The 19,410-nt window shown below is 38.3% G+C and overlaps 1 protein-coding gene across 3 annotated transcripts in view; it reads left to right on the plus strand.

The window, feature by feature from the left end:
- THADA (THADA armadillo repeat containing) overlaps positions 1 to 19,410 on the plus strand; it is a 165,137-nt gene that overhangs the window by 106,854 nt on the left and 38,873 nt on the right. For all 3 annotated transcript variants that reach the window (XM_064446113.1, XM_064446114.1, XM_064446115.1), the window contains one exon: positions 9,766 to 9,851. In XM_064446113.1, the coding sequence (XP_064302183.1) occupies positions 9,766 to 9,851 (86 nt within the window). The remainder of the gene's footprint in view (positions 1 to 9,765; positions 9,852 to 19,410) is intronic.

Genomic DNA, 19,410 nt, shown 5'->3' on the forward strand with positions numbered 1-19,410 from the left:
TATTCTGTCTGGAATGGACCACCTGCAGTGCATGCACTTAGCTTTATAACCCAAATATCCTGCGTTGTGCGGTGCTGCTGCTTAGCTCTCTGCTTAATGGATGGGACTGTTAAAAATACAAATGGGTCCTCATGTAGGGGCACAACATTCAAGCTCACAAAACAAATACATGTAAAAGTTATTCTAGGCTCAAAACCAGATTTAACTGTCCACTGAGATACTTGCTGCTCAGTTTTCTCCAGGCTGACTCTAGGATGATCCAGCTGTAACTGCTTTAAATGGGGGGAATCTCACAGGTATTTTATAACACTACAGAGTACGTGAACTTGCTAAGTTGATGGCCATGGCACTCCATCAAGCCTGTAGTGTCCCCTTTCCCTCCCTCAGCTTTTAGCAGTGCTATGTGAATGACAACAGGCAGACGACCAGTCTTAGGTCCTTCTAGGTCCTTCACGGGAGGCACATTTAGGCCATCTGTGAGGGAAGCAGGAATGTGGCCTCACTGTGGTTTCAACACTTCATGGCTCAAAGAGTATAACCTAAATATGCCCTTTTTCGTCTCATTGCCCCTTAGGAGAGACAGTGGTAATTTCTAGTGAGCAGGCTATTAAAGACAAAACAGTGGCACATGCATGTCTATCTAGAAAGAGGTGCAAGATGCCCATGACTGCAGCTTTGCAAGCAGCCTCTGTGTGATTTTTTGGAAGGGGGACAGTATTTGGGAGCTGGAAGGGGCTTTTTGTACTTTCAAAACAGCAAGAAGGCAACAACTAAGGAGAATGTAAGATCATGCACCTTGGCAGAGTAGTCTTTTGAACACTATTTATTCCATTGAAATAGAGAAGAACAGGGAAGGTGTTTAACATTCAGCGATAGTATTGCATTAGAGTCCCTTGCTTGGGAATCGCCTTTCTATTTGCAAAAGGTAATGTGCTTCCATACATAGGCATGTAAATTTGAAAAAGGTGTGAGGTGGCTATTCTGTAATTAATTTTCTCCTTCAGGCAATTAGATTATTTTCTTGATATGTATATAGCTCTTTTTGTTCATTGCCTTGGCTTTAAAGAGGCTGGACTCCTTAGGATTGGCCATTGGTCAGATAGTTCCCTCGCCTCTTCCTCTTTCACTGCATCAAGGCGAACCTTCTTGTCCTTCCAAGGCCATGTCTGCCTTTGGCATCTTCCTGTTTTCTAACTTTTCTATTTCTGTCTTTAAAACCTACACATTGAGCAGTGCAGTTAATTATCTTTGCTCATTAATAGTTTGTATGCATTATACAGCTGTGCTCAAAAATTGAAAGTAGTTCTAATGACTGAGCCTGGCTCTGTGGAAGTCTTATTTACTTGGTTTCACATTGAAAAGTTAGTTTCTGTCAGTTGGGCTGGAACAATAATTCATCTGTGTGCTCTTACACAGACAAAACATTAAAGGAGGTTCTTCTTGTCCTGTTCCAGCTGAAACTGAAGCATACCAGTGTGAACAGTTATTGCACATCAGGTGCACAGTGGTAATTTATTAATTTGCACTTTCTGACCCATGAGCCTAATGTTAGCCTGGTTCACCTTTGCTTTTGAGAGCAGAGTCTTAACAGTTATGTCAGTTATGTCATTTTTCATAAATGTATTCTTAGAAGCATTCGTTTAAATATTACGTGCTTTTAGCAGGTTTATTCAGGTTTCTGTGCAGCTCCAAGTCTACTCTTTGCCTGGTTTTGATAACAGTATCCTTAACACAGGTACAAATTGTTTATTTGGGCAGTTGGTAATTGCTTGTTTTGGAACACTTGCTTTGGGTATCAGCAGAGGTGTTTAAACTTCAGACTGAAGTTTAAGATGTACTTTGCATAAGATAAACCATTCTTTGACTCTGGTTCATAGGTATACTCCTAACTTGAATATGTACATTCAGGGAACAATAAGAATTGAATAAGGTAGTTTAAGATGTGTTCCCTCCACCAGTGAAACATTCAGAGTAGGCATAAACCATGTACAATTACAGCTTTTGGACATAGCTCCTCACTCATCTGAAAGTGCTTTCCAATAAATAAACAATAGAGTTTTAGTGGCTTGCGTCTTTATAGGCAAAAACCCTGATGTTAATTGTGTAAAATTCATTAAATTTGCACATGCGATTCGTTTGACCTCTTAGACTTTTTGAGGATGCTGCTAAGGGATCACATGTGGTTCTCATTAAGAGAACAAAAAGGAGAACAGACTGGATTATTTTATCAATCTGGTATGCTAAAAACAACACCAACAAAATACAACCTTTCAGTGTCATTCGCCAAGGACAGCCAGAGCACAAACTGATTTTTCGTAATAGCTGAAGCTCAGGATGTTCTTGGTGGTGTCACAATGAAAAAATAATTTGTGTATCTTCTTTTTGAAGCAATAAATTCTCTACCTTTACCAGGGAAATTAACACCAACATGAGAGTCCAGCTTTGGTGGTGGTAGAAAAACTTAAAACCACCAGACCAGCAACCTTCCCTTTGAGAAAATGCCTGCTGCAATGCAGGATGAGCTGGTCTTACAGAATGGGCAAGTAAAGGGGACTGTGCACATGGTAATTACTCCAAGAAGATCTCAGCAGCGCCAAGTAGGCAAGCAGATGCGCTGTTTGTCTTTCTATGCGGGTGTTCCTGCGCTTCCAGGAACTCAGCAAGGATTACTTGGTAGTGTAGGCTTCATTATTATTTTTTTGTAAATGCTTTCCGTTAAATGTAGGTCTGTTGGCTGTGATGTTCACTGATGTGCTGGTTTTGTATTACATGGTTAAAAAATGCTGTGGACGAAGTTTAATAATTAAATCCATTATTAATGTCTCATCAAGAAGACAAGAGGAAGGCTGTGCATGTTGATTAGTGCTACAGCTGTGGGCTCTGAAAGAAAATAGATTAAAATATGAAGGCTGCCTTCTAAACAAAATATACCCCAAAAAACCTCAGTCTTTAGAATACTGCAGAATTTGAAAGCTAATAACCAAATCAATGGGAAATTTAATCTTTTAATCAGCTGCTCATTGAATGTGTAGGTGTGATTTCCATAAGCTTTGCCGCCTCCATGAGTGACAAATGATCATTTTCCAGATCTCTCTGCAGGTAAAATGTGGTCAGTACAAGGCCAGCTTGGCCTGGTTCATCAGCAACCCTCCAAGGATGAAAACCCCTATGGATACCCCCTGAGGATTATGTAGAGTTCACTATATCAAGACTCAAACATCATGGAAGATGCACTTCTTGGTGCATTTAGAAGATAAAATTGCAGGTCACGTATCAGGATAATCTGGCCACCAGAAGAAAGAATACTTTGCAGAGATTTGCTGTCCTTCAGGAAGGAGTAAACTGGAAGTTGATAAGGAGGGAAGGATATACTGTAAACCTAAAATTGTGTGCCAGCCTGAAGAGCTGAGATTATGGAAGACAAAGGCAGACTGGGAGACTCAGAATAGGAAGTTCCGTAGACCCAGTCACCAAGTATCAGCTGGCATCAGGACATGTTGGACTTAATCATATTCTTCCCTGCATTTATGCCAGAGCTAAAGGTGAAATTCCAGCCTCAGTTGTATGTAAAGAGTTGACTCATCGGAAATGTTTTTAAAGTTCAGAAATACAAGAATTTGTGCACAGGCTTTTGCAATAGCATCCTGTGTATTAGCTAGAATACGATGTTCAGGAAACCAATTTGTTGGAAGCAAAAGCTGTACCTAATATTGGTGGCTAGAAAGTAGGAGAATTTGGGGTTTAAATTCAACACCAGCAAGCTGATTTATTTTCTGCCAGCTAAAATATAAAATTTAATAGGTGTTGCTGAGGGTTTTTTTTACAATAACATTTAAACTGAAGGATAGGGTGGTGTTTACCTATTACAGGTTTTCTTCTTCTTTTAATACAGGGCTCTTCCAAAAATACTATTGATAAGTTTAATCCTGTGAAAAGGTCTTCCTTCAGGAATTTTAGCCTTTTTCAGCCTTTCCAAAGGCTCAAGAAACATACAGCATTACAGTAAGAGTGACTTTTTCTTTAAAGACCAAAGGAGGAGGAGGCAATTCATTTAATTAATAGATCACACTGGAAATTGAAGTGGAAACAGTCACACAAGTCATAAGGACGATTCTCTTTTTGTTCTCAAGGCAGCTATGATTTGGCCTTTGGAAGAGTTGCCCTTGTAATCTTGCCAGCACTGGTTTTCTTTACCCTGACACTTAAGAGTGTGTCGTGAACTTTTTGGACAAAATACAAGGATTTGTAGGCAGCTTTCTAAGTTGTACAATTTTGGCTGGAGTTCTACATTAGCTTGATTCATGAGCCAAATCTTGTCATCAATTTTTAAAGATTGGGGCTGAGAGTAACCAATTTGAGTGTGTAGATTAGAAGTAGCTAACAGTCATTTAAACACTGTTTTGTTAGTTATTTAATAAAGTTATATTCCAGTTTGACAAATAAGATTAGCTTGTATTCATAAAGCAGCACTGGCTGAAAGATTGAAATCTTTCAGACTCTTCTAAGAGCTTGGAGACTACAAAACACAGCTTTTCTGAGACCTTTTACAAAAGTTTTGGTTTAGATATCCCTAAGATAGCTAACTACACTAAGATACCTATAGCAAAACTAATTCACGAGAGAGATGTTAGTTTTTTATTTAATAGACATTGATTGGGAGGTTGCATTTGAAATTTGTTAAGTGCTTATTGAGAGTTTGACGAAACATGCTTAGATTTTTATATGGTTAAATGTTAAGTAAATAGTGTAAGTTGCTGTATATTTATAGTGCTTGTTCTGCTAATAGTTTTGCAACATCTGTTTCCTAATGAGGAAAAATATGAGCAAAATAAACTACCTCTTTGGAAAACATTTAATTTCTATTGGCTAGAAAAACCAAAACCTAATGTTACAAACATGAACAGTCAGCTTTGATTTCATAATCAGTGACTTGTATCTGTCTTAGTTATGTAACAATTGCAATATATTAATATTACTGTAGTTGTTGTTAACCTCTAAGTGAGGTGATGCTCCTTTGGAAGAAGAGGAGTGATCTAGGACAAAATAGTTGCCACCTTTTTAAGTCATCTGACTTAGTGTCATTGAAAATTGGGGGTTTGAGAAGAGAATGAGAATCTGCAAAAGTTGTACGTCAAAATTCTTTGGTACTTGCTCTACATAGAGGTGTGTTGGCATCCTCGTTTATATATAGACATCTGAGTGGTTATAAATGGTGTCCTGTAATGAGTAGAAATTATGCTTAAGGGCCTCTGCAGACCTTAGTGCTTAGAGGAGCAAGAGGTTGTATGTTTAGTTTGCCTAAATCTTTTTCCCAGTGTTCGGACAGAATTCAGGCCAAATGTGTGAGCTTTCCATGTTTTTTGCTCCCTATTGTTTCCCTTGGAAGAGCAGGTAATTTGCTCTGTAATTCATTAATGTTGATTTTCTTTAAAATAAACAGTAATACAAGAGAAACTGAATTTTGGAAGTTAAGACGTGTTCCTGATAGAGTTGAAACCATGTGTGTGAGCAGGGTACACAGGAGGTCTGTGACCACGTATTGCTGATTTCTCCAAAAAATGCTTGTTCGGTTTGCATCAGATCTGCCATCCAAAATAAGCAAACCAATGACTACCTTAAATTCAGCATGACTTAACTATAAAGGGTAAATAAAACTTTTAAAAAATATTTGCAGAGCTCCAAACTGTGATAGTCTATGACTGATTTCATGTTACGTAGACATAAGCTGCAATCAGTGGTACTTAAAGGCAGTAAAGGCAGAACAGAAATCAAAGCAGTCCCAGTGCTACTGTAGGTAGCCAAAGCCAGCTGGAGCAAAATGCAGTATGGCACGTGGAGCTTCTGAACCTGCCCGATCTGATTTACATCTACAGAGAGGGAATATCTCCTGAAGGGTACGCTTCCTGATTCACCTACCGGGGCAGTTCCTTGTTGAAAACAAATAGCTTATTGGTACTCTGGTCATACAATATTCTATGTGCTTAACCTGGGCCTCTTCAAAGGCTTTTGAACATGTGCCTGTGAATTTAAAAGGACTGTTTAGTTCCATTAACCTTTTTCTCTTAAAAAAACCCTGGACTCTAATGGCTAACAAAAGGTTTCCTCCTGCCAGTGACTTCAAGTCTTTTCTAATTTTATATTCACATACCAGAATTGAAAATGAAATTACAAAGAAGTTTGACTACCCTATCCCCAATTACTTGTTCAGCATTAATGATAAGAAGTTGGCTAGGTTTGGAAGGCTTTATTTTCAGGATCTAATCCAGAAATCTGCTGTAATGTGTCAAAATTAATAGTATGGCGTCTGGCACGTGTGTTTTCAGATTTGTCTGCTGTTCAGCCACGCCTACCTAAAATAATAATTTTTAAATAGACATGTTTTTCCCCGATACTGAAGATACTGTTAGGCTAGAGCTTTGGGCAGTTTAAAAAAATATATCCGTAGACCCTGTAAAACTTTCAGTCCCTTTAACTGTTTTGACTTGTGTTCTTTCAGTCACCTTGTATCTTCTGTGGAGTTTTGTGATGATCTAGTAGTGACACAGCAACTCATCCTGCCATTGTTTTGTTCTCCTTGATTATATTAGAAACACATTTCTTCTGGGTCTTGTTCTTTCTAGGCAGTAACCCTTTCCATCCCTGCCTGTGCTTCTAAAGGTTGCAGGTGCCTTCCTCCCCTCTGCCTGGCAGGTCAAGCCTGTGATGATGTTCACCTTTTACCTGTTACGCAGGGCAGATAGCCTTTGACCTCTCCTCAGTCAGATGTGTTGAAATATTCTGCAATATTGACTGTTAGTGAAATATAATTTAGTGGTTGTCTGTGAGCTGATTCTTATTTCCACCTGGACAGTCAACCTCCAAGCACAGCATCATGAAGGAGTGCTAGAAACTGTGGGATAAGCTTCGAAGTGCAGTGAGGTTCCTGGCACCAGCTGGCTATAAACTCTGTATCCACAGAGGAACAAAAACCAGCAAGTTGAACTTCTGAAAATTATGTTTTAATGCATCTGGGCATGGTGTGTAGTGTGGGCATTGGGTCTTTGTTACCAGCTGTCTGACTTCACAGATGGGCTGTTGTTACACCAACCTACTTGCTAATATAGACAAAGCATGACTTTAATGAGGTATGGATCTCTATGCTGACATCACTAGCCTGCTATTAGTATATATGTGTAATAGTATGAATATTGTTTTGATATCCATTTTATATTTTTGTGTGGACATACCCTTAGATATAAGTGTCTTAGCCATCTCTAGCTCTGTCCTGTTCAGTCACACACAGTTTATCATCTGGAGTGAGCATATGATGTATTTGTTTCCATTAATATCCAGGTTGGAAGGGAAATGAACTAATTTTGGGGTTTTGGACAAAAAAAGGAATGCTGTTCCAGATGCCTGGAGTTCCCACCCTTGCTACTGCTCTTTCTTGTTTGGAGGCAGATTTCCTCAGAGCTTGTTTATGAGAACACCACTTTATTTGGGTATCTATGGTGAAAAAGAAACATCTTGTACTCTTCCCACTCTCATTGTTGAAGTTCTGCATGCACAGGTCATCTTAAATCCTGCGCAGTGCATCATTTGAAATGTTCAGCATGTGATTTTTGGCTGTCAGGTCTGTTATGCAAATCACAGCTTGATTGTCTTCAAGACTGAGCTTTCTGCTACGATCTGAACAACACTGAAATTTCTTGTTTTTGGAAAACTGAATTTCCTGTTGTGTCCGTCTGGCACATACGGCTGAGAATTCACTAGTATCACCAAAGCAATGGAGCCAGCCAAGAACAAACGTTTGGCATGTTTTATGCTAGAAAAGACTCATTTCAAAATCAAAGCATGCATATGCACATACTCAAAATGAAGTGGTAAATGCTTAAAAGCTGGACCAGAATAAAAAAACATGTCAGTATTGCTGTTGTCACTTCTTCAGTAAAGGTTGCGTCAGCCATGCTTTTCCCAAGGCACAGTTTGTATGCTGGAAATTTTCTTTCCAGTGAAATGAGTGAATAACAAGTGAGTCTTCTATTTTTTCAAGGGAGCTGAAGTGCAGTAGGCCCGTTATGTTCCTCATCTTAATTGAAATCTGTCATGGCTGCTTTCATCCATTTTATGAGTACTTGTGAGAGACCTCTTGGTTTCTTTTTGTTCTAAGCCTTTGACTGATCTGTCACTCTCTTTTCTCGTGGGTTGAGCTCCCAACTCTGAGTATTTCTTGGTGCTGTTTTCACAAAGATTTGTGAAATCTGTGAAAAACTTGAGCAACAATTGGGTGCCCAAGATTAAGGAGAGAGGTTCACTTAGTCAGGGTGGACAGAAGTTAAGTCTTCCTAATACAGCTTTTCAAAATAGGCCATATTAAAATTTCTTTGGCTTCTTTGGTGTCAGTTCTTATAGATGTGCATCTTCTCTACAGGTTTTTATCTCTCTTGCTTTAAGATGAGTGGTAAAAAGCAAGCATGGAGAAGTTTTGGGAGGTTCATGGCTATTTCACTAGTAAGAAAGTGTCTAAAACGTCTCTGTTTATGCAAAAGAAAAAAAAAACTTTTCCAAAGACAAATCCTGGAAGCATATAATCTGCTATGTGATATGTGGATGCCTAATACTGTAGACCATAAAAATAAGCATAAGTAATTTGGGTTTATTACAGAGTTTATTACTAAGGGTAAGAGCAGTGTTTCTGGTAAAAGTTGTCTTTTTTAACAGGATCATAGGCTAACTCTCCATAGGCAAATACAGCTGCCAAACTTCTATGCAAGAACCTCAGACCTTTCATATTTATGTCATGATCACATATCTTATTTGAAAAAGTTATTTTTTTTTCCTTGAATTTTAAAGATGCTACAGAGCTGAGAACGTTTGTCAGAACATTCTCTTTTTAATTAACAATTTTTTGGAAGAGTTTCAGACATCAAGATAAGCATACAAAGAAAGTGCCAGACAAAATAAAAATGAAATACTGAACAGGATTAGTCATACTTTAAGCTTGTGCTGCTTGATTCTAAAAGTTTTTGGTTTCGTGCAAGTCCCGTTGGAGTCATCAGAATAACTTCTGTGTTTGAACTGGATTTCCTGTTTGTTCACATAGTTATATTTTAAGAAAAGTTTTCCTGATTGAAACATACAGTGATAACAAGATACAGGAAAATGAAGATGTTAACCTAATATTACTTTTCTAATTGGAAAGAAAGTGTTTATCACTTGCCACTTGAAGAGGTAGAGCAGAAACTAGCTTATTACCAATTTGCATTATGCACACAAAAACCCCAATATTCTCACGTGGGACACCCAACGCCCCCCCCACCCCCCGATTTTAATACCATGCATGCTTCTGTGGTCTTCATCAGAACAGTGAGAGTGCTATGGCCATTAAAAAGATGTAGTAGGTGCCTTTCCTGGGAAATTTTCTCTTTTGTGAACTGTAACAATAAGATCTGAAGACTTATTTTTGTTAATGTGTTTAATCACATGCATTATCTGTAAACAAAACAAAGACATGCTAGTTGCCAGGGCAAGCTGATTCATCCAATAATAATGAAACATAAAAACTGCAATTTGGTGGGATGGATGGAGGAAGGGGTATTGTAATTTTGCTAGGGAGACTGTCATTCAGAATGGACCAATGAAGCTTAGATAGCTTGGCCTAATTATTTTGCATATGCAGTCTAATTTGATCAGTAGTTGATCTTCATTAATTGAAATAAACACACCAAGCTGGTGTGTTTCATGGATGTTATAAGGATTTAATCTTTAGTAATTTGATTTTTGTAGGTCAAATCCTTGTTTGGTGACCAGAGCTGCTTGTCTTGATGTCCTTGTGTTGCTGAGTACTCACCTGGGGAAGTGTCAAAAGCAAGGTAAGGCAAATGCACTGCCTCTATAAATCGGATGGAATACCTGTGGGGAGATGTCAGAGCTCTGTTGAATCTGGCAAAACAATAATGTATTACTTGTACTTACAGTATTTACTGAATGCTGGAGTCCTTTAACTGCTTTGTATAAAAGGGCTCTTTACTTTGCCCTCTGTAGACCTAGTCCTGGGGGTTGTTGATGCGAAGAATGAGGTATGGCTCCATGTCAAAGCTTGAAGCGATGATCTTGCAGTATTCCTAATCCTAGGACTTACTGTAAAACAGAAGAGATCCCCTCCAGTGTTCCAAAATATTTTTCTGACCCAAGGTTGTAAATACAAACAAAATCCAAACCCTGGAATACTGCTACTTTAACCTTTCCTGAAAGCCGCAGAGCTGTTCCCTTATGAGGCACCTGAAAGTGTTTAAGAGAAGCAGTGTTTTCTCATGTTTAGAAGTTTTATAAGAAACAGCTCTGAGTGGTCCTTTAAATTTCTTTTATATTGATTCTTTATCACTGTGAAGTCTTTGAAGGACCAGTCAGAACTATCAGTGGTTTTAATGATACAGGGTGGTGTTTGCAACAATACAAAACATACTGTAAGCAATAAGGAAAACAAAGATATAGAGGAAGAGTTACCTTTTCAACTGTGACTGTGTATAGGCAACTTCTGGTCAGCTTTCTTGTGGGCCTGTTTTGTTCATTTCTTATGAAAAAGAGAGTAATAAATTACCTTGTCAGTCCAGGAAGGCAATTAAAGAATAGGTCTTTCATTTCATTAAAATTCTTAATGACTAATTTTAACACGGCATTTAAGGCATTGGAACCGTTCTTCATTTCAGATAATCTTGTTTTGGGAGCTACTCTTAATTTGAAAATTAATTCCTTTTGCTTTTTTTGCTTGGATTTTTTGTAGAAGTAGTTCCATTTTAATTCCATAGTAGCTATTTTTGTGATTTCTTGCGAATGCACAGTTCAAATGGCTGCTCAGTTTTGGGTAGCACTGGCAACACCACACCACCATGAAAAGCAATAATTGTCAGGAAAATGAGTTGGTGATGAACATGTCTGAAATTAACTTCTTCAGCCAGACTGATGCAGAATCTAGCCCTCATAACAGAAGCATAGACATATAGAAAATACGTGACAGGTGGATTCTGCTGTACCAGGGAAGGATGTTTAGGGTGATCAGGGACTCTTGGAGATGGGTCAGATCTTTCACGGATCCCAGATGTCAAGATGTATGGCTCAGTAAAGGAGATTTCCAGATGATATTGCACTTTAATAGGTCTGGTTCTGTTGGGTGCTGACCACTGTTCGTGACTAGGTAAGGGCTGAATGCTTCATAGGGAGGAACGAACCACCCTATATAATACAGTTTCAGTATAGCATGTTTGTTTTGGGTGGGCTATAGCTACCATCAATAATTCTTATGTTACAGTATGTATTTACTTATTTTTCGTTATTTATACAAAATAAATTTTCCTAAATCCTGATATGCCATTGGCCTTGGCGATTATCCTTTGCAATACAGTAAAAAATCTAGCTGTGTATTACATCTACAAAGTAAACAAAAACAACGCCCCAAAAAAACCCTTCAACCATATTTGGGCTCATCACCCTTCTTTTTCGAGTACTCCTTTTTTAAAGCTAGATCTTGTTCAGAATATTAGTTTTTACAGGTTTTTTTTAATCATGGTCCTCTGCCTCTGTTCATCTCCTTTGTAGTATGAATCATCCCAGTGTTTTTGTATGCTCTTCATATGAAGTTTTTTTCCTCTGCTTCTGGTTGTTCTTTTCACTCACCCTTCAACTTTGTATTTCTTTTATGCAGGAGTGGCCAGTATTCCACATGAGGGCTCCTCATTTGCTTACTTTGTAGGCATTACACTTCCTTTGTCAATCTCTTTCCTATTTCAGTTATCTTTGGGTTTTTTGTCTGTTTTGGTTTTTAAGCAGTTGCTGCACATTTGCAAAGGCTTTTATTGATCTCTCCACACCAGGAAACTCCCCTCTTTTTTTTTTAAGGCCCCTGACTTGTGAATAGCCCTTTGAGCCTGAGGGATTGCACCATGCTGTGGCTGGGTTACTGACTGTAGCAGATTCATTTATTTCTCAAAGCTCATGTGGACTGTTCCAAAGCTGGGTGCTGTAAGGTAAAATTTTGTAGAAGGAAAGCAGTTATTTTTGCAGACTCTCTCTGCTCGGGGATAGTTCATTAGTATTGTCTTGCTTAAAAGTTTCATTCCTATATAGGCTTAAAATGATACATTGCAGGCAATATCTACAGAGAGTAGAAACTTAGACTGGAAATATGGTTTTCAAAACTTGAAGATACACTAGGGACAATTTTATATATCACAGGCAGAAGCCCTTCTGAAACGAAGGAGTAATATGTTTATATTAAATAGAACCTGAGTGTCCCATGACGCAGTAAGAGAAAGAATAAACTCAGCCGTTAAAAATGGATGTTTTGAGTCTTACATTTAAATGTTCTGTAAGGAATAATTATTAACTGAAGCTTTATACTTTTCTGAGATTAAATATCTTACTCATATGTGTGTATCTCTGGTTATGAGCCAACTTTTCTCTGTTTTAATCTTGATTTGTAAAGTTGTTTCAATGAATAAAGGGTGAAGGACAAATCCAAATAAAACTGTTTCTTGATGTGTTTATCTAAGAGGCCCCAGGAAGTGCTATATATGAGTTCCAGGCCATGGGCTGAAACTGATTTTCATCAACAGAAAGGGGGAATGCAATGTAATGAGCCTGCAACTGGTTAAAATCAGACCACTTCTAATTGATTATGCCTGTCTAAAGGAGCTACAATTACAAAGAGATTTTCAGAGTACAACCCCGCCTAGGTCTTTCCTACATTATGATTATTTTCTGTAAGTGATTTGTTGTATTCAATTAATAAAATCTGTCTCTTAAAGTGCAGGATATCCCTTAGGGAATTTATTTCACAAATTCAAAACAATTTAAAATGTCGGATAAGGAAGGCAGGGAGTAATGGACACCAAAAGCATCTTGTCCAGCTAAAAATTTATTGCTGGCCCAATGATGGTTATTTCTCTTAAACAAAAAAAACCAAAAACAAACACCAACCACCCTGTTGTTATTCTGATTTTCTGGTTTGGCTGGAATTGTTGCTTGATTCATGTCACTGGGAAAATACAGTTTTCTTTGCTTGAGTTGATACGCAAAATTTAGAGCATTTTTTCCAGCTCCCGATGTGCGTGAGGGTCTTCTGATGTGCAAAGACAATACCTAGTGCCAAGGCTATGTAAACTTATAACATCTTTTCTTCAGTTACCAACTGCAGTTGGAACTGAGAAAAAACTGAATCAAGATGTTTTTTTAAAAAAACAAAGGTTAAAATATATAAATAAAAATACTATTTTTGCCTTTATTGAGAACAAACAAAAGTTCTTACCAGATCCAAGTTTATTTGATGAGCTAATGTCTGTTGTCAGTATTAATAATGATTAATAATATCCAGTGAATTTGTTCTTGCATACCTCTGTGATATATTGTCTCCACAGTAATTGTTTTTATTGACGTGGAATCACAGATGTCCAGGGCCTTCCCAGTCTTAAGGGGTGGAACAATGCAGGATTTTCTAGCACTTGTACGCTGCTAAAAAGCAATGAAGTTATTCTTCCAGAAGTAAACCAGCATCAAAGTGGGTGTGCAGGAACAGGGGGAAGTTCCCAACCTTCACACTTAAAACATTACTGGAGGAAGTAAATAGCACTCGTAGGGATCTTTGAAGGGGAAAAATGCCTCAGAGTCCAGGTGAGAATGTGTCCAGCCTTAGCTGTGTTTATAATTATTTGTCAATTCACAAGGCTTGATCAATGGGAGACAGGAGGAGAGGGCTATCAAGCTGTGGTGCTACAGATCCATGTGTGTGACTAATGTTACACGCTTTTCTCTGGTGCATTCAGATGGGCTTTGCAAGAGACAAGAGTACCACGCTACAGACAGGCTATGCTGCGATATAGTGTTTCAGCGGATAAGATTCCTCTGTTGAATATGTGGACTTTTGACAGGATCTGTCATAGATATTCCTGCTTTTGGGCCTTCTCCTGGAAATTGGTGTCTGAAGCTGAACAGTAAGATGAGAGCATTACTGTGATCTTGCAGTGCTGGTAGCAGAGGAGCCAGAGCAGTTCATTGCAGTGAAAGCTCAGATCCGGGGTGCTTTTCATCTCTGTAACAGGCAAAGACGACCACAAGACAAAGCAGTCACATTTTTTTTCCTGCTGGCCTTTCAGATCAGTTCTGTTAGTAAATTAACAGTTTGTGAAGAGAAAACCAGATACAACTTGCTAAAATTTACTTGACTAATAAAAGTGCATTTTATCCAGGGTTGTGTTCAAAAAAGAAAAAGGCACTTGTCTATAAGGTGTGTTGAGTCCATAAAGCGCAATAACATGAATGAAATGGGGTGTAGAATAGAAGTCAGAGAAAAGATGAAAGAAAAAAATTGCTAAAGATAATCTTTCCTAGTTCTTCTTTTATCCTGTATACATGCTGTCAATCTCCTAGCTGGTTTGGCCTCTTATTGAGTATAGTGTCTTCAAAATTCAAGTTTGATGAGAAAGAGAAAGCATTTAAATAGAATGTCAGATAGGATGAATCTGTGATTTAGGAGAAGCTGCCACTTGAACTCTAACCATGCATTTTTCCTTTTTATATTTGAGGTGGAAGAATTTAGGAACGTTCTTGAGCTTAACCAAACTCCACTCTTGTTGTTGTCAGTGGGAACAGTTACTCAGTACTTACTTAATCAATCCTGTTCATAAATAGTTTTGATATCAAAATGGAGCAGCCAGTATTCTGTTCTTACTGATATATTCTTTCCTTGAGTTTTGCAAAAACAGAGTTCCATTTTCTTACTATCTTCCAAACGGCTAAGCCTTTTGTAGATGTAGCTTGGTTAAGATTCTTAAATTCTGCTCATGAGCAACAGAAACAGTTGCAAAAAATACTGTGTTTTGCAATGTGCACTTGATATCAGAAACATCGGCAGTTACATATAACTGTCGCTGGTTTTGCCCTTTTTTGTGCTCTCAAATATGACAAAATACTGTGTTTTAAATAATTTATATTGCAATATGATTCTCTAAGTTATATTTGTCCTCTTTAATTAGAAGTTATAAAGTGTATTGGTAGCACTAGTAATCATTATTAAACTTCTAGGTGCTTTGCAGTGAAAGCACAAACTGTTTTATAAGTACAAATCTCTTAAATACTTTGCCTGAATGATATGACTTGTAGGACTTTTAAACAGCATTTGAAGGCTGTGCCCACTTTTTTCTATATTGTACTTCTTACTCTTTTCTTCTTTTGAAAAGAAGCTAAATGGTAACTAAAATAAGTTTTTGTGCATTTAAACTGATAATGTTTAAATGGTAAAAATTTGACAGGAATAACTAGGTTGGTTATTTTAGCTGTACTTCAAATTTCTTTACCTAAATCCCTAAGAAGTGTGGCCAAACAGTTATTTGAACAAAAACACTGGCAGCTTGTTAATGCATGTTATTTGGTCTAATTAGCTTAAACTTAAGAAAGTCTGTCTGAACAAATTGAAAGCAAATTTTTTTGGTTATGTCAGAAATCATATAAACTTTGTGTGCCAGTATATTGACTGTGGCACTTGGTCAATGTTGTTACTTTGACTCAAGATAGGTAAAGGTTTAAAATGTATTTATAGAATCATCTAAATGGCCTATGCCTAGTGACATAATAGTATATTCTATATATATTTCAGATGAGTCAAAAGGAAGTGTAGTTGTGTACCCAATATTCTAATTCAATGCAGACAGGAGAATGAAGAAGTTGAGGATGGGATTGTTGGTGGTCCAAGAGACAGGGAGTGGCTGGGAGTTGCACAGACAGTAAAATGCCAGAGGCAGATCAAGTGAGGAACATACTAAGTTAAGGTGTCCAAAAGACGGTGCAAAAGAGAGTGTGAGACAGAAAGTCAAAGCAAATGGACTGAGGCTGAAAGGAATAAATGTTGGGAGAAAGGAGGTGGTGTGCTACACTAACAGGCGGTGAAGGAAATGTCTGAGGCAGAACTCATGGTACAGATGTGGGAGGAGGAAAGTAAAAGTACTTTCAGAAAGATCGCAGGTCACAGTGAAAGGAGGAAGGTTGTGGAGGGTAGAGCATCATACTGCTGGAAAGCTGTGTTGAACAGGGGATGTGGAAAGGTGTTACAGCAAGTAAGTGACACTAGGGGATAGTGGAGTTGGTGGCATTTGTTAATGTTAGCAGTAAAAATTCTGTCCCCATGTGAAGACAGAGACTGCTCATCCTTTTGAAACCTTGTTTCAGGTTCTCTTTAGATTCCAGCATGTACCACTGACTGACTTGCACTGTCTCCATGGGGCTTTATGGTTTTCTATGAATGTAAAAAAGTGGAAAATCAGTGCTGTGCAAGAGAGAAGCTGTAAGAAAAACAGCAACCTCAGTGTCCAGATCAAATGCTTTTTTCTTTTTCCTTTTTTCTTTTCCCTTTGAAAAGTTTCCCTTACACTACAATAAATGCAATAGGATGCTTCTGTCCTCAACAATATATTATCCATGGATTCTGTTAATCACTCACGTTTGTAGTTTTGAATTGTATTGTGAGTACTGATGCTTAGTCTCTGATGTTGAAGATGTTGCAAATATCTTTAAAAGAAAACATCCCTCTTAAAATATGCCCTTTTACTGATCATCAACAGTTATCTCAGTTCCACATTGTAATAAAATAAGCTTTTCTGTTCTCTTTGGGTTTTTTTTTTTGTTTTCCATTTGCCAGTGACTTTGCCTAATCCACTTTTAATAAAAAGGGAAAATATGAAAGAAAATACTTTTCCCTAATATTTGTCTAGGAAAATCCCTTCTTGGCACTGATTACCTTTCAGCCTTCTCTTTATTCATATGATCTCTTCAGATGCCCTTGGATAGATGGGAGTTTGTGAATGCAAAGGATTTTAACCTCTTCTCTGTCCATAGATAATTGCAAATTCTTGCAGCTCATGGTGAATGATGATGAATATCCAGATTTTTGATGCTCAGACCCCCTTCCCATAATGTTGTACTGCAGACACAACAGCATTTCATTGCTGCTCTGCAACTTTTGTCTGACTTTGCCGAGTGTTGGTAAGTTTTCTGATGTTGGTAATAATGTCTACCCTTTTTCCCTTCTTTGTTCTCCTTTTCTGGAGCCTCTAGTGGGATGGCATGGATGTTCAAGGGGCTACATGCAGGATTTGATCAATATTTATCTAGCAGTGTGCAAATACTTAAATGTATCATAATCACAGATATGGGAAAAAAACCTAACACAGTAAGCCTTGATGATATGGAGAGTTGTCCAACTGGCACTGTAAAATTACCTAAATCCAGCAGAAATATATAGTCATTCCTGTATATCATCTGGCAAGGTTATGAAACAAGTTTTAAATATGGAAGGAATTCAGATAACTTCTGTCACTTTTGCACATATTGTAGAATCTCTGAGATGAAAGATCAGCATAACTGTCCATCAGCTCACAGTTTGTTAATCCCTGAGCAGGGAAGCTTTTCTGTCCTCACTGTGTGTACCTACTTATTCTGGGAACAGACTATAGAATAGTGCCTGCATGCCACTGCAGGGAAGAGCAGAAGGAAGGCTGGCAGGGCACAGGTTTTGGAGCTGGCTAAACATTGATAAGGTTTGTAGCTCAAGATTCGTCAGGTCCGCTAATTCCACTCTGCTCCTCTTCCTTTCCTCTTTGTTTTCAGCATGCCATCTCCTGGAGTCAACGGAAGGGTCACCACTCTTGCTGATGTTAGGTTGCAGGCTCTAGCAAAGTTGGCAGTGTTGACACCAACAAAATGAAAGATACCATCCCCCTCTTCCCCTAATGTTTATCTCTCTTTTTGTCCACCTAATACTGCTCTCCCTTGCCTTGCCCTAGAGCTTTGACCCTTCCATCCTATTGGTTTTTAACTTACTGCTCGCAAGTATGATAGCTATACCTCAATGTAAAGCACTGTTGATAGAAGATAAAAGTGCTTCTCTTGCAATATACTTAGAAATCTATATTTGGTTTGAACAACTGAGCTAATGGACTCATGTACTGCTGAAATGTAGCTGAGGAGGGAAGCAGGTAGGAAGCTGAGAGGGTGCAGGGCTCCAAAACTGAAGTTGTTCCTCATCTCGGACTGAGGTGCTTGAACTCAAACCTTTTTCTTTCAGCTGCCTGGGATTATTTCGGTTGTTAAACCAGTGTCTGTGGAGTCAGGCTGTGTAATAACTGGGACAAAGGCCTAATCCCTCTTGAAGGCAACCAGACGGTTCAGCAATTAAGGAATTCTGGCAGTTGGATACTTGTCGTGTGACATAGGCATTAATGCTAGTATATGCTATGATGCCAGTATGTAATGCTAGTCTGTTTGGAGGGGAGTTAGAAAATGTAGGAAATAAAATATACAAGTTTGCATGTTATTAGATGGAAGCCAGCTGTGTCATCTAGAGGCTTATGCTGTGACACAGGTTCACAGTGATACTGCAGTTTCTTTAACTACATCAAGGCCATTCAGAAAAGAAACTGTAGTGAAAACGTGATTGATAGAACTAATGGTTAGATAATATGTCTGAAAATCTTTTTCAAATCCAAATTTCTTTGAAACTTGTCCAGAATTACTCAGAAAATGCTTCTACCTTATATGCTAGATGGTGTACAACTATGTCAAGTTTCTATGTGATTGTCAAATTAAGATGGCTTTGGAAAAAATCGAATATGAAAGGGAAGGTTATAGAATTGTAGAATCATAGAATGGGTTTGGGTTGGAAGGGACCTTAAAGATCATGTAGTTCTAACCCCCCTGCCGTGGGCAGGCACACTTGACCAGGTTGCTCAAAGCCCTGTCCAGCCTGGCCTTGAACACTTCCAGGGATGGGGCATTCACAGCACCTCTGGGCAACCTGTTCCAGTGCCTCACCACCCTCATAGTGAAAAGTTTATTCCTTACAGCTGATCTAAATCTACCCTTTTTCAGTTTAAAGCCAGTACCCCATGCCCTATCAGTACATGCCCTTGTAAGCTTTCTTCAGGTACTGGAAGGCTGCTATAAGGTCTCCCTGGATCCTTCTCTTCCCCAGGCTGAACCCCAACTCTGTCAGCCTGTTCTCGTAGGAGAGGTTCTCCAGCCCTCTGATCATCTTTCTGTAATAGAAGGATAAGGGAAATGTCTTCGTGGGCAGTAAAACAAATCCATATTTGTATTGCAGCTTTATGTCAGATTCAGCAATTCAGTGGTAATACCTGGACAGGCTTTTTGGTAGTACTCAGTGCTTAATTATAAATAGCAGAGTTATATAGCAATGACTTGTCTTCTTGTAGATACTGAAGGAATCTAAGTAAGTTTGCTTTAATTTTGTATCTACCTTTAATGTATTTTGATATTTTAAAAACTCCAATCTTCTACATCCCTCAACACCAGCAGCAGTATTGTTCTTTTCTGTACTTCTTCACGATTTTCCTTTATTTCATGGTTGTATTTGAGTTCTGTGGGATA

Source organism: Phalacrocorax carbo, chromosome 3 (assembly GCF_963921805.1).
Source record: "Phalacrocorax carbo chromosome 3, bPhaCar2.1, whole genome shotgun sequence".
Classification (NCBI taxonomy): Eukaryota; Metazoa; Chordata; class Aves; order Suliformes; family Phalacrocoracidae; genus Phalacrocorax; species Phalacrocorax carbo.